This window comes from Lacerta agilis, chromosome 9, assembly GCF_009819535.1.
Source record: "Lacerta agilis isolate rLacAgi1 chromosome 9, rLacAgi1.pri, whole genome shotgun sequence".
NCBI lineage: Eukaryota > Metazoa > Chordata > Lepidosauria > Squamata > Lacertidae > Lacerta > Lacerta agilis.
Window position 1 is genome coordinate 17,065,734 of NC_046320.1, and position 25,719 is coordinate 17,091,452.

General features: G+C 43.9%; 1 protein-coding gene across 1 annotated transcript in view; it reads left to right on the forward strand.

The window, feature by feature from the left end:
• The window catches only part of GABRB1 (gamma-aminobutyric acid type A receptor subunit beta1), a 74,931-nt gene extending 49,562 nt beyond the window's left edge, over window positions 1-25,369 (forward strand). Inside the window, exons 5-9 of the mRNA XM_033160935.1 lie at window positions 12,288-12,370; window positions 18,393-18,530; window positions 18,627-18,779; window positions 20,243-20,484; window positions 24,620-25,369. Of these exons, the coding sequence (XP_033016826.1) occupies window positions 12,288-12,370; window positions 18,393-18,530; window positions 18,627-18,779; window positions 20,243-20,484; window positions 24,620-24,967 (964 nt within the window). The 3' untranslated portion in view covers window positions 24,968-25,369. The remainder of the gene's footprint in view (window positions 1-12,287; window positions 12,371-18,392; window positions 18,531-18,626; window positions 18,780-20,242; window positions 20,485-24,619) is intronic.
• Window positions 25,370-25,719: the final 350 nt, after the last annotated feature.

Below are 25,719 nucleotides of genomic sequence, written 5' to 3' on the forward strand. Positions count from 1 at the left end.
CGATTTGTTGCACAGCCCTAGCCCACAGTTTTCGAACATTCATCTCTGATTTTCCTGATCCAGGGATGATGTGAAAAGGGGGAAATAAATTCAGTATACCGTCACAGCTTTCCTGGAGTGCATTATGTGGGTAGTTTCTGGTTCTGCATCACCACAACTCCTAGTTCTCTGTTGTTTCTGACAGCTGAAAGGAAAGGATCTGGGTTCATTTGTGCATTTAAAAAAAAAAAACCCCAATTTTGCACTAACAACTCCTTTGAATTTTGACTGCTGCACCTGAATCCCCCTGCCTGTAGGGGGGAAAGAAAACCAGGCAGAGCTTATTCACACTAGAATCCATGCTGCTAGATTTCTCTTGATATATATTAGTGTTGTCACCAGTATGTCAGGTAATTGCATGCAAATTGGAAATCCAATGTAAGGTACAACTTTAATTACTGCCCCTTTCATCTTTATTTCTGCAAGTCTGCAATAGATTTCTCCCCCCCCCCAATGATTTTAATGAGTTCTAGAGCCACAATCCTTAAGCCACTGACTCTGGAGGGAGAGGAGGAAAAATCCACTGCAACAAATGGGTCTTCTCCAAAGTAATGAATCTAAGAAGAGCAAACTGAGCTAAAGGAAAACATTTGCTATTCATATAACAAATCCATATCAACCGACAATCAAAGGTGACAAATCGGTGATATACCTTGATGCTAAATGTCAGAATGAATATAATGGGAAACAGGGGTTGTTCTGATGTTCACATTCAGCCAGTCAATATAGCCTCTTGGAGCCTTTCCAGGTGAAATGTGAAAATAGGTTACGTTTGCCTACAGAGTTTTATTACGAGCACATGCGCTGAACCCTGTCTGTGGAACCTACCCCCCCCCCCCCAAATGAGACAAGAGACCAAAGTATGGCTTCAAATTGGCCACAACTTTATTGAATTTCAGAATGTGGGGAACTCGGCATAGGCCTTGGCATGTAACCCTCTCAGCCCGACTGGGACTGAGGATGTGCAGGGCAATGAGGTGCAGTGGGAGGGGAAGAAGAGACGAAGAAGAGTTTGGATTTGATATCCCGCTTTATCACTACCCGAAGGAGTCTCAAAGTGGCTAACATTCTCCTTTCCCTTCCTCCCCCACAACAAACACTCTCTGAGGTGAGTGGGGCTGAGAGACTTCAGAGAAGTGTGTCTAGCCCAAGGTCACCCAGCAGCTGCACGTGGAGGAGCGGAGACACGAACCCGGTTCACCAGATTACGAGTCTACCGCTCTTAACCACTACACCACACTGGCTCTTTACAGGGGACTGTAAAGCACGAACTTACACAGCGTGCCCTCCCACTTTACCTCGGCCAGGAGTTTGACCTACATGCCGCCGCTCTAGGGCCAGCCACTCCCGCAATCAACCCTCTAACGGGCCCTGCAGACGCCGCCGTGTGTGGGGTGCATGAAATGCTTCCCTCCCCCCAACTCGAAGATTGACTAAAGGATACTTTGCCAAGGCCTAAAAAAACGCCAAAGTTGTGACGAAATGCTACGGGGGAAAGCGAAACCTGCCAATGCAGGGGAAATCCCTTCCCTGTTCTGAATACAGCAGCTATCTTACGGCCATAGCAGCGCCCGCTGACCAGGAACGCAAAATATTACGCTGCAAGAAAATGTTATTAATTTGGGATGGTTGGGTGGGTGGACCTGGAAGAGGAGGAAACAAAGTGAGGTTTGGCCGAAGGGGTCGGCCTCTTTTCCCTTGGCCCTTGTCACACCCCCAGCCAGCCGTCCATTGTCCTCCCAGGCTGGGGGCGGGACGATGGCCACTTTAATGCGGGTGGGAGGCACCCGACTAGGTAAGCCCGCTCGGTGTCACAAACCCCACCCACCTGTTGGGACGGGAGGGCGGAAATTGCCACCCAACACCAGCAGCATTATAAACCTCCACACATAATTGGGCGGCAGGTAAGCAATACTAATCTTCCATGTTTTTACTGGTCCGCCATTGTATAGTATAGTATAAAATAGGAACTGAGGAGGGTCAGGAGTTAATCCAGACATCAGCACAATAAGCTGTCAGTGCTGTCGGAACAAAATAGAAAATTATTTCCAGTAGCACCTTAGAGACCAACTGAGTTTGTTCTTGGTATGAGCTTTCGTGTGCATGCACTTCTTCTTCAGTATCTGGAAAGAATTTTCTATTTTGTTTTGACTATGGCAGACCAACACGGCTACCCACCTGTAACTAGTGCTGTCGGAGCACTTGTTGCCTATTTCAGAATGGCAGAAGGGTCCTTAAGAAACCTGCAGTGCCCCTCCTTAAGCACTGAAACAGTCTCCCCATCACTGAGAGCATGACACACACTTCCTCTCTTCTGCCATCTTTAACACCCCACCCCAACCCTTCTGATCCCTAGAATGTAGAAAGAGAGCAGGGAGTATATGGACTAAAGGTGCTTGAAGAATTTGGTTCCTGTGAATTCTGATGCAAAACAGACCTGATCTACACCTCCCAGACTTCTATGTGGCTCTGAAAGTAATTATCCTTCAGCCTTGTTTGGTGAGGAACACACACTGGCGACACCTCATAACGTAAATACTTCTCTCCTTTTTGTAAATGTAAGTGTCAGGATACCCCAGGGGGTTGCTCACAAGTAACGACAGAGTCCTCTTACTCTAAAGACTACTTTATTGTGCATACTTAGTTACAGTGCAGAGCTAGCTAAAAACATGACTGCTCAGTCACTTGCAGAATCCGGAAGTGCTCCTCTCCGGTTTCCCGCCCAGCACCAAAGCCTCGGCACCCTGAAATGATGTCTTCTGGGTCTCCTAGCCCCCCAAAGCTGTGCCTGTGCCGGAAGCTGCAACTCTCCCTCCAATCGCGTCTGGCTGGCGGTGCTGGGTCTCTCCCTTGCATCCCTGACCGTCTGCTCCTCCTCTTCCATGGGAGAGAGCTCTGGTGATGGGCTTTGAGAGGAGTCAGATGACAGCAGTGGCTGGGGATCCTTGTACCTAAGCAAGACCTTCTCTCGAGGAAGTTCCCTGTCCCAATCCTCCTGCCTCAGAGGATCTCTTTCCCCTCTCTCCTCACGAGGAGTACTCCCGCCCTGGCTCTCCTCACGAGTAGGACCTCCGCCCAGGCTCTCCTCGCGAGAAGAAGGCAAATTCGTGACAGTGGGGCATTTTTTTGGGTTCCTAAAAAGTCCACCCATAAATGAGGCTAAACAGAGTTGTTGTCTTTTGCATGGGAATGAAACCGGCTCGGGACAGTTATATAGGGATCCATCCATCCATCCCTAATTAGGAATCGTGCTGGATCTTACAACCATAATGCCTTGGCCTTTTCTGACACACACGGATTGGGGCCACTGTTATATACCCTCTTAGAAATGCACTCGCACAGATCCACAAAAGGGCTACACCTTTTGCAGAAGCAGAATGACCTTTTCTTGAGCTAGAATGTCGGCCTGCTGAGAGAGTACAATGTACATCTGTGTGTTTTTCTCCACATACAACCTGCATCTGATGACATAATAGCTCCTGCAATGGCACAGCAGAAAAGAGAAAGGCTTTGGTCCATTGTTTAGGTGAAGCGCACGGTGTCAAACCAGAGCCATACAGCATATGCCAAGAACAGTGAAATAATTCCATTGTCAGTAACATAGTTGGGTGCCACATTTTCCAGAACAAATACACACATCATCCTAAATGGTGAGGTGGCATTCAATAGAAATCTGGGCATTCCCACATGAGCTATTTGTCATGGCAACAAAGATGCCCCACTTTCCCAAACTGTACTCCAGCTAGTTTACCTTCTCAGAGTGATGAAATGACACACATATTGGTTATTTCATAGAGGAGTGGTTCACACATAGCACTTGAATTATTGTCTTTTATAATAACTTGCAGTGAACATGTGGATCGGCCCAGTGTAAAGATGTAAAGCACTGTGCTTGAGACTTTGTGAGGTGATATTAAGCACCTGTCTGTGGGAGGAAGAACTGGGTCTGAATACGCACTCTGCGACAAAGCTCACTGGGTGACTTTGGGCCAGCCATTCCCTCTCAGTCTCACCTACCTAACACCAGTGGCGTAGCGAGGTGGGGGTGATGGGGGCGGGGCTGCCCGTGTTCCAGGGGAGGGGGGGTGACACTCGGCGCACGCGCCCCGCCCAAGCCGAGCCCCGCCAGTGGGCCCTGAGCAAGCTGCGGAGCGAGGCAGCCTTGCCCGTAGCCTGCTCGTAACCCTGCTCAGCGGCCTGCGAGCAAGCCGCGGAGCGAGGCCACTCCGCCCCGCGACCTGTCCAGGGCCCCACCCACTGGCGCCGCTATGGAGCGGCACAGCATGCATGTGACACATGCAACGCACGCGCCATGTGTCATACATAGCGATGCATGTTTGTGTGCACTGCACATGCGCAGCTGCATACAACGCATGGCGCATGTGTTGTATGCTATGCCTGCATGCTGCACCGCTCCATAGTGGCACACGGCACCAGGCCGCTGGGTTTGCCGCCCCGGGTGACAAAGCGACTGCCTCTGCCTAACACAGGGTTTTTATGAGGACAAAATGGACGGGGAGGAGCCTAGAGCTCCTTGGAGAAAAGGCGAGAAACAAATGTGCTATAACAGTGCCTTCAATTGTAGCACTGAAATCCTTGCTTAAAACATTAATGGAGTTCATTCAACCTCCACCCAACATACGCTGATTGTGACATTTGTAAGGTTAAACTGTGTAGCATGGCCCACCACCACCAATTCAGGCTGTGTCAAACTCCTCCATGCAGTTGGGGATCCTGAGCCAATCTAGATCCCCCTCAGGAAGGGCAGCTCAACATGTTTGCGTTGGTAGATACATAGGGCCCCAGAGGCACCACGTTGCCCCCAAGATTGAGGGGATCCAGCCCCCTGCCAACAAATATTGAGGTGGTTGACTTGTCTTTGGCCCCCTAGAATTGGCGTGCCTGTAGAGGGGCCTTGATATAACCATTGAAAGTGAGGCATGGGAGGGCCTTGGCATTGGTGAGGAACCTCTGTGGCCATTTAGCCCCTTCACAATTCTTTTTAATGCATGAAGAGGCTTATTTGAACCCTGATATTTAGATCTTGGACCTCTTGGGAAAGGGAAGAGCTGTAACTCAGTGGAAGAGCAGCTACTTTGGATGCACGAGATCCCAGGTTCAATCCCAGGCAGCTCCAAGGCTGGGATAAACCCCTGTCTGAAACTTTGGAGAGTTGCTGCCAGTCAATGGCAATACTGAGGTAGCTGGTGCAATGGCCTGACTCGGCATTCATCCGCTTCCTATGATCCTAGGGCTGGATATGGACCTAGGAGGTGGATGGGGAGAATGTATATCCTGGCTCAGATAAGGAAACATGCTCCCTCAGCTCAGTCTTCCTCCCATAAACTGGAGGGATTGAACTCATCTGAGAAATAGCTCAGCTGGTTAGAGCATGATGCTGATAATGCCAAGGTTGCAAGTTTGATCCCTATATGGGACAGCTGCATATTCCTGTAATGCAGGGGGTTAGACTAGATGATGCTTAGGGTCCCTTCCAACTCTACAATTCTATGATCCTATGATCACTGTGAAGATAAAAATGGGAAGGTTTGAAGTATATGCTTAGAAGCCAGACTTAGAGCCTATTCAGAAGGCCAAAGTAGCTTACCAACATCCCATGCAGAGATGTGCTAAAATGTGTAATAAAACAGGTATATGAAGCTGGACTTCATCCATTTTTGGACTCCCAAGCTGCTATAACTGTAGCAAGTTAAACTAGCCAGCCACCTAACATATTGGAATGCACACACACAAACACACACACAAACACACACACACTTCCACAGTATCCCAAAGCAATTGGAAGGAAAAGATGGCACGGATGACTAGAGAGATGTATGAAAGCCAGAAAACCACAGGAGGGCAATAATAATGTTTAATGGTTGGTAAGCAGCTTTCCATGTTCTGCTGCACTCGTTTTCGTGTTGAACTGGGTGGGGGCGATGAAATCCTTTAAATATCAGTTTCGTACATCTGGAAGGCATGAAATATCACTAGAGACATAATGGAGCTGAGCCCAATGAGAATTAAACATAGCAAACATCCTCTCTGTTGATTTTATTTGAAGAGTTTCCTTGGGGTGATGGATAACTTTGAAAGGAGAATAAATGAGGCTATTTATAAAAACTTAATAAACTCTGTGCTTTAATGTTGTAGAGAAATGGCTGTTTTTGCTGCCTAAAATTCAGGCTATCATAAATGTCAGAAGAAAATTGCTCAGCGTACTACTTCTGTCTTATTTATTGTTTACTAGAAAGAAAAGTGGAAGCCTGCCTGCTATGTTCTGCCTTATATTACTGCTTACATTTTCAACTGTAGATGAAAATGAATGACCCAATGTATACACTTTCAGGTTGTTCTAGTGTGCTGTAGCCCATCACATTTGTCAATATAGTCTGGATCCTACACATTGAGCATGAAAAGATGGGGATGAAGTGGTAATTGTCTTGGTGGGGGGCAGAATGGACTGCTCTACTGCAGACTACTGATGGAGTGTCAATTTTTTATGCCTATGTAGAAAAAGAAAATCCGTGTGTGTGAAAAGCAGCCAGGGGAAGAACAGAATTAGGACTTTCCTCCCTGATACTTTGTTGGGGTTTTCCTTGCATGGAATCTTGTAGGCAGAGGGGCATTCAGAAACGGCACTTGACACACACATAAACACTCGCAGCAAGTGGCAATGTGGATTCTGCCACCTCAGGATTCTGTCACTTCATTCTGCTGCACATACAGACCACAAACACACCACAAAGACGTAACCGGCTGTAACAAAATAATATTCATACAATATATTTCTCTCTGTATCAAAAGTTCTTCACAGACATAGTCTACATGTAGAGATCAACAAAGTTCAACAAAGTGACATAATAGCAAAATGAATAAAAGTCCCAATGAACAGTGTTAGATTTGGAGCTTTCAGGGTTAAAGAAGCTCAACAGTTCGCCCCTCCCACAGGGAGGAAGATGTGTCATACATTCGGGTATCTGCTGTATGCGAATGCCTTTGTGTGACGCACCGTTTATTTCTTGTTCAGTCTTACTTTCACTTTTGACTGAACCGGAGCAGAGATGTCATCCGAATCTCCAGGAAAAGCTCTGTGATTAATATGCTTGTAATTAAAGCTTGCTTACTTTGAAACAACCCAGACGTTGTGGGAGTTTATTTGCTGGCACAAAAGGCACACATACCGTTGTGCAAGAAGGAGAAGTAAGAAATCTGAAAAACTCTGCAAAAGCACTGGAGAAACAGGAAAACGCAGAGGAAGCGTAGCTGGACACAACTCCAAGTGCTAAACTGGTTTTGAGGCTTTTCCAGTTAAAACCAAAAGCCCAACAAACGATATCGATCACAAAGTCCCAGATATGAACTTATCCACATATGACTCTGTGTTTGTGTGGTCCAAACAAAAGTTTGCACAATTCACAAGAAGAGCTCGCACAGTTCACGGACAAAGTTTTCCGGAATAGTAACCCTGTTTCGCCCTCCTGGGCTTCATCAGAGGTGCATGCTTCATATAATGTGTATCAAAATATATACAACTCCCATGACATAGTGGTTTCTTGCATGCACCTCTGATGAAGCCCAGGAGGGCGAAACAGGGTTACTATTCCGGAAGACATATGTGGATAAGTTCATATCTGGGACTTTGTGATCGATATTGCTCATTGGGACTTTTATTCATTTTGCTATTAAGTCACTTTGCTGAACTTCGTTGATCTCTACATGTAGACTATGTCTGTGAAGAACTTTTGATACAGAGAGAAATATATTGTATGAATATTATTTTGTTACAGCCGGTTACGTCTTTGTGGTGTGTTTGTGAATGCTTCCATGTAACCTAGGTTTAATGTTGTTTTGCACATACAGACCAGGCATGTACCACATATCCCGCAAGTGTGCTAGAAAGACTGGGACATCCTGTTTCCCCCGCTAGAACACAATGCTCATTTTGGGCACCATGATATCATGAGATTTCATGCCAAGTCTCGCACCCCAAGCACTTTTTAGGGGGCCCTGCGATCTCTTGCAGTGCCCCAAACACACATTTTTGGGTACTGTAAGAGCACACCCCTCCCAAGTGTGTGCTTTGGGTTCCATGATCTCATAAGGGTCATGTGACTCATGCAGGAGCACAGAGAGAGGAAGGTGCACGTTGACCGGCTGGGCTCCCCCTGTGCAAGTTGCTGTGGCGGCATCAGCACCGAGGGCTGGGCTTGCATGGTGGGCTAAGTTCACCCTCCACGGTCCACGCTGGCCTGGCATGCATGCGCCTGCATGAGCCCCAAGCACCAGCAAACCATGCTATGCCACTGTAATAGATCAGACGTATATACACAAATATACTGGTGCCATTTCCAGGTGTGAATGAGGGGAAGAGCAGCCATCATGAGCTGGTTTTTGAGGAAAACATCTTTCAATGAACAATATATATTTTTTAAAAAATGAACCACCAAGATTAAGCTGTGTTTACTCTGCATTTTCACATCCGAAATGCCTGTTCAGTCCTCAAAGCTTGCTTTTCTCTTCTTGCTTTCTTAAATTTGCCATTTCCCACTCCCTTTTGGGTTTAAAACACACACATACATCTCTGCTGTCTATTTGCTCTGTCAAACAAAACTGTTGTTTGCAATAAATTGTGCTTCCCATTCGCAGACAACCTTTATTACAGCCACTTGTTTGCAGGAGTGTAGTTATAGCATTGTCAGAATTTCTGCGATAAATTTTATTTGATTGTATTTATAGCCTCGCAGTGAAAAGGGCTAACTGTGCTGAGGTTTCTTCAATAGATCTCAGTCCCATAGGATATTTGGTAAAAATAAAAATAAAAAATAAAACAGTACAACATTACTTTGTATTTGGCATCTTCAGAACACCTGGTAGCTAACCTTTATGGTACCTTGCAAAATAATTTACCTTGACCCAGCTATATGCTCATTGTGTGCATGATTCCCAAGGCTGAACTAAAAGCTGTAGCTGAACTTTTTTCAGGGTGGGATCTATTTGAATTTAAAGCCTCCCGCACGACAAGGCAGTGTGCAGCCTGTGAGTTTCATGTTGCGGCTCTCTTTGTAGAAAAAGTTGGGCCACCCTGATATAGAAGCTAAAACCAGTTTAAAGGTTTGGGGAAATAAAAATGTCTTTGCCTGATGCCAAAAAGACGTCAAAACACCAGGTGAGTTTGTCTGAGAGGTTCGTTCCATGCTGGGAATGCTACCACAGGGAAAGCCCTCTCCCCAGTGGACCACCCATCGCACCTCACCTGACAAGGGGCACTCAGAAAAGGGCCTTAGGTGAAGATCTTAAAGCCTGGGTTGGCGCAGCTCCAGACAGGCAAAATGCTGGGCCTTGTATGAGGGAGTAAGAATTTTGCATGAAGAGATTTGTATCTTGTCACTGGAAACATATTTAATTTCTCATGCTGCATTGCTTTTTGACCACCTTATTGCTGCTTTGAGGCAAAAGCATTTAGAAATACAGCTTAACGTGCCTTATAGAACCGGCGGGTGAGGGGAACCTGGCTCCTTTGATCTATTAGCAAACTCTTAAGAGATATCACGCAAAAAAAATCAATACTGTCAATGCTGAATAAAAATTATTAATTCTTTAGAGAGGGCTATTTTTTCTGAGCAAGTCTTAATACATAATCCAGTTTGAACAGCCAATTGCTCCTAATATTCCCAATGTGGTGTACAAGGGCTCCACCAAGGCTTCCTGTTCCGGCTGATTTCTTTTCATGCGAAAGGCTGGACTGGATGAATCCCAAACCGGAATTAAGATTGCCGGAAGAAATATCAACAACCTCAGATATGCTGATGACACAACCTTGATGGCAGAAAGTGAGGAAGAATTAAAGAACCTTTTTAATGAGGGTGAAAGAGGAGAGTGCAAAATATGGTCTGAAGCTCAACATTAAAAAAAACAAAGATCATGGCCACTGGTCCCATCACCTCCTGGCAATTAGAAGGGGAAGAAATGGAGGCAGTGAGAGATTTTACTTTCTTGGGCTCCATGATCACTGCAGATGGTGACAGCAGTCACGAAATTAAAAGACGCCTGCTTTCTGGGAGGAAAGCAATGACAAACCTAGACAGCATCTTAAAAAGCAGAGAAATCACCTTGCCGACAAAGGTCCGTATAGTTAAAGCTATGGTTTTCTCAGTAGTAATGTGTAGTAATGTATGGAAGTGAGAGCTGGACCATAAAGAAGGCTGATCGCTGAAAAATTGATGCTTTTGAATTATGCTGCTGGAGGAGACTCTTGAGAGTCCCATGGACTGCAAGAAGACCAAACATCTCCATTCTGAAGGAAATAAGCCCTGAGTGCTCACTGGAAGGACAGATCCTGAAGCTGAGGCTCCAATACTTTGGCCACCTCATGAGAAGAGAAGACTCCCTGGAAAAGACCCTGATATTGGGAAAGATTGAGGTCACAAGGAGAAGGGGATGAAAGAGGACGAGATGGTTGGACTGTGTTCTCGAAGCTACTAACATGAGTCTGACCAAACTGCGGGAGGCAGTGCAAGACAGGAGTGCCTGGCGTGCTCTGGTCCATGGGGTCATGAAGAGTCGGACATGACTAAATGACGAAATAATAGCAATTAGGGGTTTGGTCCTTTGTTGCTGCTGCTGTTTGCCTTCTGGGGATCCTGCTTTTTATTATTGGTTTTATTTATTTGGGGGGGGGTGTAGGTGGGTTGCCCTTTGTTTGGGAGGGGTTCCCAGTTTTTCTGTTAATTTTCTGTTTTTATGGTACCCAAAACAGTACCTTAGGTTTCCAAATGTACCTGCAGGTCCCAAAAGGCTAGGGATCTTAAATTAAGTTAACTGGCTCTTCTAGTGCTTCTCTACCTTTTCCCACACAGTAGAAAACCCGAAGTAGCTATTTGTGTAGTCCGTTTTCCTTTGGAGGAGCAAGAACTGGAGATTTATGGGAGATGCTTATAGCTTCATTTGTTTGCTTTAAAAATGTGCAGGTTGAAAAGAAACAGTAGAGACAGTGCTAGCCCAAAGGCAGAATCTGAATCTCAGATTGATTCATGAACTGCTGCCACTCTATAGAAATTAATAATAACGAGCCCACACTCACACTGTGCAGTATGCAACTAATTACCTGAGAAACGACTGCCTTGGATGGCACCGAGGATTCTTCCATTAGCATTTCACACTGCTGGGATGGAAGAAATCAACAAAGGGAATAGACAATGAGAATTTTTCAAAGCGGAAAGAAAATGACCTGGCCGGGGCACCAGCCAGAGGGACAAAAGCTATGGGGAGGTCACACCCTTCCACTCTGTGCCGCATTTACGTATAAGCTAAACAAGCTATAGCTTAGGGCCCCACTCTCTTGGGAGGCCCAAAAAAATTTAAAGGAAAAAAACAACTGGATGTACATTTCCAAAATATAAGATTAAAAACAAATAAAATAAAACCTACATACAGCAACAGTGTTTTGTGTTGTGTAGGCTCCTATGATGTAAGTAATGGGCTCCACCTGCTAGCCTGCTCCCTAAAATATCACTGTCATTATTAATATACAGGTATTAATATACAGGTAGGTAGCCGTGTTGGTCTGCCATAGTAAAAAAAAAAATCCTTCCAGTAGCACCTTAGAAACCAACATGCACACGAAAGCTCATACGAAGAACAAACTTAGTTGGTCTCAAAGGTGCTACTGGAAGGATTTTTTTTTTACTATTAATATACTTCTTCTTGATTGTATTTCAGTTCAACAATTACCTTGATAAAATACATACTATGTTATGTCCAAATGGCTTTAGATACCTATTAGGTCCATAAATTACCATACAGCATATGTTCATCACAAAAAACAGTGACAATTTGTTCTTGACAAAGGACAGCTGGACATATAAAGGGCCCCATTACCTTCTGTAGCTTAGGGCCTCATCAAACCTAAATTTGGCCCTGCTTCCACCCCCTGCACACAGCCTTTGACTGCTTTTTAAAAGTCTGTTTTGATGCCATGTGGATGACTATTTGTTCTGGAAGACATCACTTGATGTTTGGTAATTGCTTTTAAATAAATCCAATAAAGTTTGCAATAATAATTCGAAAAGTTTTTTTAAGAATGTTAAAATGTTTGACCTGAGCTGCAAGTCCACATATCCTTCTTTCTTGATCCTACCTTCTCTCTCTCTCCCTCTCCTCCTTTCTCTCTCTCTCTCCCTCTCCCTGTCTCTCTCTCTCTCCCTCTCCCTGTCTCTCTCTCTTTCCTCTTCCCTCTTTCTCAGGATCACTACCACGGCTGCCTGCATGATGGATTTACGCAGGTACCCTCTGGATGAACAAAACTGCACGCTGGAAATTGAAAGCTGTAAGTCGTCTCCCCATTTTCTACTGCTTATATAAAAGCGCAGACTTGTTTTGTACTTTTGTACAATTTGCGGGAAGGAATCTTACAAGGCATACAGCCATCTACACCTAAATTGCTACCATATTTGCTTATATCTCTTGCCTAATTTGCAATATTGTCTAAAGCAGGGGCAGTCAACCTTTTTATACCAAACGCCCACTAATGCATCTTTCTTGATGGTAAAATTTCCTTACTGCCCACCAGTGCTTGATGGAAGGAGGATTCAGCTTGTCCCGTAGAACCCCCTTCCGCCCACCTAGAATCCTGAAACGCCCACTAGTGGGCGGTAGGGACCAGGTTGGCAACCCCTGGTCTAAAGTATAGATCTGAGTTTGACTGTTAACGTTTTAAAACATTTTTGAAACATTACGCTGCTTCTTTACCGTATCTTTAAAATAGGAATATAACCAGCTGGTCACATATACAGTATAGTGGTGCATCTAGATTAATTGTGGTACTGAAATAGTTTAAATCAGTTAAATATACCATGTTTATAGATAGTACTGAGCTACACAGTCCAATTGCCTGACTCTGTCCAAGGCAACTTCCTCTGTTACAGAGGGAATTCCTACTCCAGACTCAGTGTATCTAATGCTCCACAGCAGCGAATATAGCTGTGCTTCCTGGTTGGTTGGTATCTTGCACTTGTGTGTATTTGGTGGTTTAAGCAGTTGTGCTTCCTGGTTGGTTGGTATCTTGCACATGTGTGTATTTGGTGGTTTAAGCAGTTGTGCTTCCTGGTTGGTTGGCATCTTGCACATGTGTGTATTAGGTGGTTTATGAATTTTGGAGATTAGATCGCCTAGTTCATTGGCTGCAATACCATTCGATTACTATGAAAAGCAGATAAAAACACTGCCCACCATCCTTATATGGAGCCCCACCAGGGTCTCCATAAATCTCTTGCAGCTTGTGTGGTGTAGTGCTTAGAGAGCTGGACTAGGAAACCTGGGTTTGAATCTCCACTCTGCTATGATGCACAGTGTGACTTTGTTAGTTGCAGTCTCTTAGCTGAACCTACTCCACAGCGTTGTTGAGATGGTATGTGTGTTTGTGTATTTGTGTGTGTGCTTTGTGTGCTTTGTGCACCACCCTGAGCTCTGAAGGAAGATAGAATAAAAATGCAAATTGTGCAAATAATACCTACTTAGGACTTCAAGAACAGGGTTGGGGATGTTGTCCTGGGCTACATGAGGCTCAGTGGGTCACAAATTGTGCGTTCCTGCATAAGCAATTTACTGGTTTTCTTTTTTCCCCTGACTGGTATCTCTTCTGTTTACAACACTTTTAGCATCCTTGTCATCTTTCGCAATGTTATCCACCATCGTCAATTACTATCAAATATAGAACAGCAGTCGCTGAATACTAATTGCCAAATGTAAAACACTAAATATCAAATTGTGAGCATTCAGCGGGTGTCGCCATAGAATTGGCTTCCACGTTAAATAAGAGATCGTGGGAGGAATAGAAAATGTCTCATTAAGGCATTTATGTTTCTGGAAAAGCCCATCACTGTGTTTTCCTTCTTTCTGCAGAAATAGATGCAATCTTAAATGTACATAATGGCTGAACAAAGACAGGGGTCAATTTGAAGAGGCATTGGTATGCATCAATAGAAAAATATTCCAGCCGCGTGCTCAGTGGTTGGTTGCCAGGATGCCCGGGGTGGGGGACGACGACACTCCAATAGCTGCATTCTTATTCGAACCATCATTGCAAAAAGCATTTTGACCGATTTGTGCAGAATCATTATCACTCCCTTCCTGAGACAATTTACTGCACTGTTACGGTGGCTGCATATACAATACCTTGGATGGAAAGGGTTTCACGGGAAGCATGAAAACCCACTGCATATAATTGGGGAAGGCCAATTCTGCTGGAAGCTAAAAAACCCCAATTGTTTATCTGGGCCTTTGGGGAAGAGTGGATGAGGCTGATGACCTACCTTATCTTTCACTCCCACTACACTGGCTACCGCTAATGTGGTGTTCTAGAACCCATACAGTCCAAGAGCACTGATTTTAAAAAGGTAAAAGTAAAGGACCCCTAGATGGTAAAGTCCAGTCAAAGGCGACTATGGGGTTGCGGTGCTCATTTTGTTTCAGGCCGAGGGAGCCGGCGCTTGCCCACAGACGGCTTTCCAGGTCATGTGGCCAACATGACTAAACCGCTTGTGGCACAAAGGGACACCGTGCCGGAAGCCAGAGCGCATGGAAACACCATTTACCTTCCCACCACAGCGGTACCTATTTATCTACTTGCACTTGGTGTGCTTTCGGACTGCTAGGTTGGCAGGAGCTGGGACAGAGCAACAGGAGCTCACTCCATTGTGGGACACAGGTGGCACTGTGGTCTAAACCACTGAACCACTTGGGCTTGCTGATTGGAAGGTTGGTGGTGCGAATCCCCACGAGCACTGATATCTAGTTATGGGGAACTTGGAAACAACAGCAGCCATATAGCTCAGGAATAATACAAACCAGTCTTTCCTCCTCCTCCTCCTCCTCCTGGAAAGAGGCTTAAGGATAAACAGATGTTATTTATCTGTTTATTACATAAAAATCCCACTTTTCTTTCAAGGATCTCAAGGTGGCGCACAAGATTCTCCCTCCTCTCATATTCTCCTCACAACAACTCTGTGAGGGAGGATAGGCCAAGGAGCAGCTTCATGCCTGAGTGGAGATTTGAATTTAGGACTGTGACAATCCCTCACCTGACAGAATATCGCAGCCATCTCAGGAAAACAAGTGCTTAAGGCGGCTCATCAAAAACCTTGTCATGAGCTTAGAAACTATGAATTTATGAATTGTAACTAACTTCTGAGTGTATCTCAATGCACTTTAGTGCTGCTCAGTGACCTGTAAATTCAACAAAAGCCTAATGCAGTCAGGATTGTCAAGCGATGTGTTAATGAACTTAGAGAAGAGGCCAGGGGTGCTTAGGGATCTGGACTGGTCTCGGGGGATGGGGGACGGGACAGGTAGCCTTGGAGGGAAGAAGTGCCTTTACCAGATGCACCTGGTACAACAGTTTTGACTGTTTATCGACCAAGAGAACTTGACTGGTGACTTCAAGACTGGATTATTACAATGCTCTCTATTTGGGGCTTTCCTTGTGCTTGAACTGGAATGCTGCAGCATGGTTGCTGGCAGGAGACCTGCTCAAAGATCTGCACTGGTTGCCGATCTGTAACTGGTCCAAGTTCAAGCTGTTAATAATGGTATTAGAAGCTCTCAGCTGCTTGGGACTAAGTTTCTTGCAGGATGTGCCCACTAGACTGCTTTGGTTTGCGAGCTGACACTCTTGCAAGTGCAATATGAATCAGCTGTCGAACTTCCTGTTAGGAAATATTTAAGAGCCTTTGAAAGAATGTGTCATTAAATTTCAACTCAAGTGCTGTGCAAGGTTACACGCTGAACATATAGTGGCTTTGATGTCCATTCATTCTCAGGGTGCTACAGCCATACTCCTAAACTCCAAAGGCTGAATCGCCTACAACGTTCTCCCAGCCGTACCTAAGAACCCAGGTCTTTCATACAAGTTCTGGCAATCAAAGCAGATGTGCAGGGAGTCCCTAGTATGTGATGCTGTAAGAACCTTGGAATTTCCATTCTGTTGTGTGATAGCTCTTAGCAACTTTTTATTCAGTCAGATCACAATTAAATCTCTATGAGCAGGCAGCTGAAATTGTGAATCTTGTCATTTCACTTTTTTGTGGGGAGAAGAGGCAAGGACTGTTTGATGGTAATGCATTCATCCTCATGCTGTTGGCCTTTGGCACAGTTTATGCATTTACTGGTTTTCTGCCAATGTGTGAACAGCTGCCTGAAGCACAGACTCTCTAAGCAAAGAATTAATTTAAAGGTTTTCTTTGTCTGTTGGTGAGCTTTCTGCAACATTTGATAAATTATTATTCCAGTCCTCCCCACAATGGGAACTCCATTTTCATCCTCCATTTTCATCCTCAACTCTTACTTAATGAATTCAACGTGTGTCCACAATTATAAACATTCTTTTTTAAAAAAAAATACAAATGATATAGCAACCAGTTAACAACATGTCTGAGTGAGGCCACACACTGTGTTTGCAGCAATCCTTGTTTAATGTTACATGAATGTGCCTGCTCACCACTCCCCTCTGCTATGGTATGGTCGCAATGTGGTGATTGAAATCTTTCACCTCTACTTTCACTACCTGCAGTTTAGAATTATGTTCAAACCAGGACAAACTATTGCTATTCTAACCAAGTCTGGATAGCTCCGGTTTACTGAAACAAGCCAACTTCAAAGCATAGTTTATGAAGCTGTCTTGTTTCAGTAACAAAACAGAAGATAAACCACAGTTTAGGGTTCAGAAAGAACATTAAATGTAGTTTACCAAAAACAAAATTTTCCGTCTTCTTCCATGTGGAAGTGCTAGAGGGGAGAGGGACATGTGAAATTCACTCTGTTTTATTCACGTAATTCCAAACCATAGTTTGGCATTATGATTGAACGTTCAGAAGATGTTAGTTCTCTTGTCCAACGCTTGGGCGATGCTTACATCTTAATCATGTTTTGTACTCCCCAGTTTCCTAAGCAGTGGGAAGTTCCAGGGACAACCTTATAGGTTCAATTTTGGAAATGTTGGAGGGTATGAAATCCTGATAGGTGAATATCTTGATGGGCAGCTAAAATATTGCACTCTACAAACAAACAAACAAAAACAAACAAATATTTATTGTGTTTGGATTGGGTCTGTAACCCAGTCAAAGCCCTTTTCTATAACCAGCCATTTCCCATTCCACCGCTACCTGATTCAGTCTGGCTGCTATTTACCTTCACTGCAGTTGCACAATGTGAGTTTAACATGAATCTTGCCTTCAGATGCAAAGTTTGCAAATGGTAGTGATGCAACATTCACATGTGGGATGAGTGAAAAATAGGTGTGAAGCGTAAGCAAACCAGAAATTGAAAACTGCAGGGATTTATTTATTTTTTAAGTCAGATAGTTCTTGCACAAAGCAGCAAGGTATCTTGCAAGTCGTGGGTGCCCCCTGCAGCTGGTCTCAGGGCTCATTCAGATCCTGCTCTGCCAGAGGAATGCTTATTTTGCAGCACGTTTGCTAACCATTCCTTACTACTTACCTGAGCCACGTGTTTCACTTTTCTACAAGGACTAAGAAAAACCTTGCTTTACTTCTGAGTAGATATACATAGGGTTTCACTGTTAAATCTGTGAGAGGCGCAGCACAATACTATGCATGTTTACTCAGAAGCAAAGCCCAATTGCATTCAGTGAGGCTTACTTCCAAGAAAGTGTGCATAGGATTGTAGCCTTATAGACAAAGTGCCCATCATTCCAGTGATAACTTAAGATTCAGGCTTAAATCCCCAAGCCCACAACAGTTCCTCTGTAATATTCTACAGGGCTATCTGTTCTTTATCAATTATATATCTTCCATTTATTACTGTTGTTGTTTTGTGTGTTCTATACAATTTGAGATGTCTAATTTTATAATTTGTTAAAATTGTGAAATTCAATTTTTAAACAATATTGTTTAAATTAAGAAGAATAAAAAAGTCTGAATTTCTCCAATATCTTCATGGTGCCTTTGATAGAGAGCTAGAGAAACTTTTAAATAAATAGTCTTCAAGCTTGGAACGGGTGCTTTCTTTTATCGAAATGCAATAAACATTGTATAAAAGCACAGACATAATCTTTTGTTACTTTTGTTAATCTTTCATTTGTTTCTCGTGAAAAATAAGTGGCTTGGTATAAAATCTGGTGATGAAGCTTATTTATAATTTCTAACCATCAGAAATTGCCCAACAAGAAATAAAATAAATATGGCGGGAGTTCACAGAAATGGTCAGTAATGTTTGTTCTTATTTTCATATTATTGACATTTGCTTGGCTTTGAGATTTAATTTTACTACTCGACTAATTTATAAAACATTTGGTCAACCAACTAACATGCTTGGGTATATCTTTCCTATTGCAGATGGTTACACAACGGATGATATTGAGTTCTACTGGAATGGAGGGGAATCTGCTGTAAGTGGAGTTAATAAAATCGAGCTCCCTCAATTCTCAATTATCGACTACAAGATGATCTCAAAAAGAGTAGAGTTTGCAACGGGTAAGCAGTGAGCATCCCGAGACATACTCTGGTAATAGCAGTAGAAAAGAGACATGCTGTGCTGTGGCATCACTTTTCCGTTATTATTTTTAATAGGGGCATACCCTCGGCTGTCACTGAGCTTTCGACTTAAAAGAAATATCGGCTACTTCATTTTGCAAACCTACATGCCTTCTACTCTGATTACGATTCTGTCGTGGGTATCTTTCTGGATCAACTATGACGCATCTGCTGCACGAGTTGCACTAGGTAATTTATTATTTGGACAACATAGCTACTTAAATATCCTTGGTGTGTGATATTTATTCTTTTCATTTATTAATTTAGTATCAGGATGACACGACTACTTACATATCATTTTAGCATGTTAGGAGGCTCTGTGTGCTCCGTGCATTGTTTTGATTTTCTTTCTTTCTTTTTAAAAAAAACCATAATGACACCTAACATCCTGGCAATTTTAGATTACTAATCATGTTTCTCATTTTAAAGTAAATTTCAAGTCCTTACAGTTGTGAAGAAAGTGGTTGAAAGTATGGGGGAAATGCAGTGTATCCCAGAAACTGGAAGGGGGGGGGATAAGATGTCCAGAGCCATAATATATGGGTCATATCCTCCCAGTTCTAGTCATTGTGTTCTATCTTCTAGTCATTGTGCAAAACAAGCTTAGTCTGTATAATTTCTACAGTTGCAGGCCATCTCTCTGCCTGGATCTCATGAGAAAATGATGGTGACTCTGAAAAGGAGTCATAAAAGATAATGTGCTATGTTGGCAATGCATCTTTGGCTGACACCCCCCCCCCAAAAAAAAGCTCCTCCAGTTACAATAACCGATAGATGGTGGCAGTATGGGAAACTACCTTATATTACCCTTAGCCAGGCTTCCTCAACCTCGGCCCTCCAGATTTTTTGGCCTACAACTCCCATGATCCTTAGCTAGCAGGACCAGTGGTCAGGCATGATGGGAATTGTAGTTTCAAAACATCTGGAGGGCCAAGGTTGAGGAAGCTTGCCCTTAGCAATGTTACGACTTCCAAAAGTCTGCACCCTATGCTCCCTATGAAAGTGCCATCTTCCAGCATGGGATGTAGCAACAATGCTGCTACAGTGATGTAGGAATGCAGGGATTGGGTGTCTATGTATATGTAAAATACAGGTGGGACCAGATAGTCTGGCAGGATTCAGGACGCTCCATTCCATTCACCCCTTCCCTAGTTTTGTCCCCACCCCCCAATAGTCAGTTAGCATTCTATACTCATCCTCATTTAGCTGTTACTTGTGAAAAGGGGATTACTGTACTCCAAATGAAGGCGTCTGGTTGTGTTGCTGCAGACGCACCACAGCGTTTCTTCTCTCTGCACTCCTCCCAGCAGTCATTCCTCCTCTGGCCACTGCTATGGCTGCACGACCTGACTGCCTGTCTGTAGGCACTGCGGTCATCTTCGAGGGACTCCTACGCAGCAGGGTTGGTGTTGCCAGCCTTCATGTCACGTTTGCAGACATCTTTGTAATGCAGATTTGGTCTGCCAATGGGCTTAGTGCCTGAAACCAGCTCCCTTGCAGAGCACATCCTTGAGGAGCCTGCTATCTTCCATTCTGTGGACACAACCAAGCCAGCGTAGAATGAGTTTGCTATAGCATTTTAGCAGGTTTGTTGTTGGCATCTTGCCACATGAAGAGTTGCCTTGTGTACCGAGCTCTTTCCTTCCTCCTAGGGATCACCACTGTGTTGACTATGACCACCATCAGCACTCATCTCAGGGAGACACTGCCAAAGATTCCATATGTGAAGGCAATTGACATCTACCTAATGGGGTGCTTCGTGTTTGTGTTCCTTGCCTTGTTGGAATATGCATTTGTAAACTACACCTTCTTCGGCAAAGGCCCACAGCATCAGAAGAAAGCAGCTGAGAAGGCCAGCAGCGACAAGAGGAAACTGGAGATGAATAAAGTTCAGGTAACTGGTTGCCTGATTTTTCATATATTTCCATTTATGTATATCAGGCTGAGGTTGAAAAGCAGCAAGGAAGCTATCCTCACTTGTGCCACATGACAGAATTCCATATGGAATATTTCTATGCAGCACAGGACAGGACAGTGATGGAAATGTTGACCTAGTAGTATGTGGCAGCTGCGAAAAAGGCAAATTCCATGCTAGGGATCATTAGGAAAGGAACTGAAAATGAGACTGCTAAGGTCATAATGCCATTATATAACTCTATGGTGCAAGCGTATTTGGAGAACTGTGTACAGTTCTGGTCACCTCAGCTCAATAAGGATTTTGCAGAGTTGGAAAAGGTTCAGGAAAGGTCAGCTGACATGATCCAGGGGAAGGATATGGAAAGGTTGCAGCCTTTGGGACTTATTAGTTTAGAGAAAAGGGAAATAAGAGGTGACATAATAGTTTATAGAATTGTGTATGGCATGGAGGAACTGGATGGAGATATACCCCCTGGAATAATACTAGTAACATAAAACAGTTGTGCAGGGAATATGCATGTGTACCATACTGTCAACCCCGGCAAGAGAAAATGCAAAAACAAGTCAGGCAAGAGCAAAGGTGAAGGCAGACCACAACAGAGAATAGCAGTGCTCACTTCTTTCCCAACTGGAAGTCCATATCAGTCATGCAGTAGCACGTGACCCATTTGGCCTTTTTGCTGTTGAAATGCTTCCTGGCCATCTTAGTGGTGTAACCACAGGCTGAATTCTCACCAGTTGCCAGGCCCGACAACTTTACTCTTTGGTGGAGATACACTGAGGCAGTGGCGACTGGCACCCATTTGGACCAGTAGGGCAAAAGGCAGGGAGACCAGCAGCCAATGCAAGATCGAGCCATTGAATTCTGGGTTGTTCCCCCCCCCCAACAGCCTCCTCCCTGCTGAGTTCTACAAGGGCCAGTCTGAGTGTAAGGAGGACGTAGTTAAGAGCTAATGCTTCCACACTCTGTACTGGTTATAAGTAAGAAGGCAGGCAGGTGGGGGGCTGGTTGAATGCAGCATGAGGTTGGTGGGTCAGTGTCCCATCCCCCCTAATGGACCAGCCTCCAATGGCGCCATTTTCTTTTAAGTTTGGATTCTGAAATGAACTGGATTGGTAGCCTTTGATCTCCCAGATGGGGCCATTTTGACAATATCATCTTCTGCCTTATTTTTATTGATTTTTTTGCTATTGCCATTTCTATCTAGATTGGCCTTCCCCTTTTGTCTCCATTCATCTTTCTCCTTCACTCTGCTTTTGTAGAAGTCTCTGATATATGGGATCTGAAAAGAGCTCTGTGGGTTGGATGTCCCTACCCTTAACCTGCGTGGAAATGTCACATGCTGGATCATTGTGACGTTCTTTCCTTTTGCAGGTTATTTATCAACTGACCTAAGGTTGGAGATAATAGTTCTTCTAAGAAGATGGGCAGTCATTTATGGGTATTTGGGCAGTTGAATAATAATTTCTCCCTGTTCTTTTGGTCACCAGGCCATTTAACCTTAGCTAAGCACATAATTTTCTATCCATAGCAATTTTGTCCTGAATGTTGGACACCCTGTACGTGTTTCCTCACAATGGAAAAGGACCACATTATCTACTGAATCACTTTCCATTGCCCAGTCTGTAACACTGGGCAAGCAGAGAATTTGGGCAAAAAAAGGTGCACCAGAAAAGAAAAATAGAGATTATTATCTCCTTCCGTTTGGATGAATGTGTTAATTTGTTAGCAATCATGATAAACTCTTCGTTATGAATTGCAAAACTTATAATTCAGAGAAAATGAATAGTCTGATTATTTATACAGAACGGGGGTCTCAAAGTGATTTAGAAACTCATTTAAAAATGTAGCAGGCTCATTCATAACACTTTAAATTAAAGCAGTAATTCATCCAACACTTGCCTTGTAATAAGCAATGAGTGCACAGTACTTTAAATGAGGGGACTCACATGAATCATCAATATAAACCATTAGCATTTGTCAGTTATTAGTCTTTACAATGGAAAAAAAACAACAGAGAGATATTAATGATATTTGCACTTCTATTGCAGGTGACTATATAACAAATCTGGGAAGCCCTGTAATTTGCCAGTTGAATTGTTCAGTAATTAAAAGACTATAGATGTGCAGTTCATTCAGGCAATAACAACAACAGCCTACTGTATTCTTGTTGTTCATCCCCTGCATCTTATATTCCAGAATGTAGTGTCTCTGAATATGGAAGTTTAGCTATCATGGCTTAATAGGCATTGATAAATTCAATCCATGAATTCGTTGAATCTTTTTCTAAAGCTAGACACCATCACTAAGACTTTTTCCTATCAAAAGAAAATCCCTTCCACCTTGAATTATCTGCCATGAAGTTCCTGCAGAATATTCTGAGGAAAGTTATAGGGCAGAGGTGGGGGATCTGTGGCTCTACAAATGTCATTGGATTACAGCATCCATCATCCCTGACTATTGACTCTCGTAGCTGGGAGTGATAAGAGTTAGACTTCAGCAGCATCCAGCTGTTGGCAGGGCAGCGACGCTCACATGAGCTCACATCACTGGTGTCACTGTGGCCTACTGGGAAGGAGAGGGTTAAGATGGCAGTGTGGTTGGCATGATACGAATGCAGTAGTGGAGCCAATCCAGCATACCCAGGCTTCACTACCACCTCACCCCTCTCCCACCTACTAAGCCACAACGGCACTGGTGATAGGAATTTGGGCAAGAGCCACCACCCCACCAGCAGGTTTCCCCATTCCTGTAATATGGGATCACAGGCTTATTGGGCAGCTGTGCTTGTACTGAGAATGCACACCGAATTCTGTGGGTGAACACAGCTGGGAGAAGCGGGGGGGGGGGTTCCACCGGTACAGGGCCAGCCATTCTTCAGGAAAGCTTGCCATTGTTACAGATATTCTCTGCAAATATTCACCGATTAGCTTCCAAGGAATCCCAGAGACTCCCAAATGCAGTCTGAAAAACCACTGCAATAATTACAGATTGAGCTACTGGCCTGTGGTCAACAATAATGGCTGCTCAGCCCAGTACACCACACTCCATTTCAACCAGCACAACATTTATTTCACTGCACCTTGCTTCCTTCCTTAGACTGAATCCTTAAATGGATACTTGGCAAGGGCTATAAGGCTGCTGTGTGACTCTAGGTCCCGTTTCTTTGAGGGAGATAATGACTGTGAACCTCACAGAGACTGTAATTGCAACAGTAATCAGTTCAATTGCACTGGGCCATTAAGGAAGACACTACTGTAGGTTACATGTGTAGCACAGGTGAATATTACTTACCACCTTCCTACCACTTCACTTACTTCTAGCAACTTCTGTTAATTTTTAAATTTTAATGAGGGAAAAAAAACCATAAGAAATACAAGTAAAGATTTCATCAGCCATTTGACCGTTTTGAAGCACTAGTACCTTCCTGATGTTCTGTGAAGATAGGCAGTGGGAAGCACAGAATACTAAGTATTGTTACAGACAGAAATGGCTGAAAAGGGGGGCAGGGACTGGAAATCCTAAGAAAGGTTACAAAATACAAGTGTTCCCATTAACTAAAACAATCTCCAGGTTCTTTCTCAGATTCCTTTTTTGCATTTCCTCATCAAACGTTGGCATTGGAAGGGTTCCCCCTTCTCTGCCCCTTAAGGCTCCCCCTTTTCTGCCCTCGTTGTCATTTCCTATCATGCATTTTGTTCGTTATCATCTCACTCATTTGCCAGTGTGCCCAACACCACCAGTGGCATAGCATGGGGGCCCAGGGGCAGTTGCCCCAGGCGCAAAATTGCTAGGGGGTGCATAATTTCAATACCCAGTGCTGCCTCAATACAGTTGCGTGCTTCCGTTGCTGGGCTCCATTGAAAACGGCTTCTCCATGCAAACCAGGAAGTGACATCTCCAGACAATGGAATTACTCTTCTTTTCTTATCTCTGCTGCTGTGATCTCCTGGGTGACGTAGACGGCATTAGGCAGTTGAATGTGCATGCGTACTTATTTTCCCTCCCACCCACCCCTTAGTGCAGCCTCAGGCACTGGCAATCCATGCTATGCCACTGAGCACCACTAAGGGCTTAAGAGACCTTCTCTAAAGCCATGCTCCTTCTTTAGATTGACGCCCGTGGGAATATTCTTCTTACTACCCTGGAAATGAGAAATGAAGTCAGCAGCACCAATATGCTGGCAGCTTTGAATGACCCGAGAGCTACCATGTACTCCTACGACAGCGCCAGCATCCATTACAGGAGGCCTGCCACCACAAGGGACCTCTACAACAGGAGCACTTTGGATAGACAGACAACCCATCAAAAGGGACGCCTACGGAGAAGAGCGTCGCAGCTCAAGGTCAAAATCCCAGATTTGACTGATGTCAATTCCATAGACAAGTGGTCCAGGATGGTGTTTCCTATCACGTTTATCCTTTTCAATGTGGTCTACTGGCTTTATTATGTGCACTGAGTTATGCTGTTATCCTTTCACCTGCCTAGCCCAGACTCCTGTTCTCAAATTTGCCAACCTTAAAGACTGTTGTAGCCGCAGTGCTACATATTCAAGGTACAATATTCAGCCATTCTGTGGGTTAGGGTGCCCTTTTAAACCATATCCCAAAAATCAAACCATGTTTACTTCAAAAAAGAAGAAGACAGTATCTATTTGAACATGCACTCATCCTTTTAGATCTGCTTTCAAAGAGCGACACTGAAGACACAAGTGCTACCCCTCTGTTTTGTTCTAAGGTTATTTCTTGTGATCTTTCCTTTCTTTTTTCTTAGCATTTAAAACATGGCATGAAAAAATTCTGCCTTATTTTCCAAAACATATACATTAGTCCTAACCGTAGGCTTGTTCACACATTACACTGAACACCAGCTCTCTCTACCCATGTACAAGTGTTTGTGTAAAAGAGTATGCAGCTAATTTGTTGATTTGTACATCTCAGCACACAGGTATACACTCATGGAATGTTACATGTTTGCGTGTACAGCTCAACTATTTGTGTACACAGATTGTACACTCACGAAACAAAACGTGTGAACATTCCTAGTACCACCATACTATTTGCCAAACAAAGCTCAAGTGTTATTCAAGAAAAGGCAATGCTACAGCTGCATGCAACCCTAATCACACTTATCTAGGAGTCAGTCCCATTGAACAAAGTGGTTTCAAGATTAAGATTTATTTATTGTCATTGTCCGTATATACACAGTATA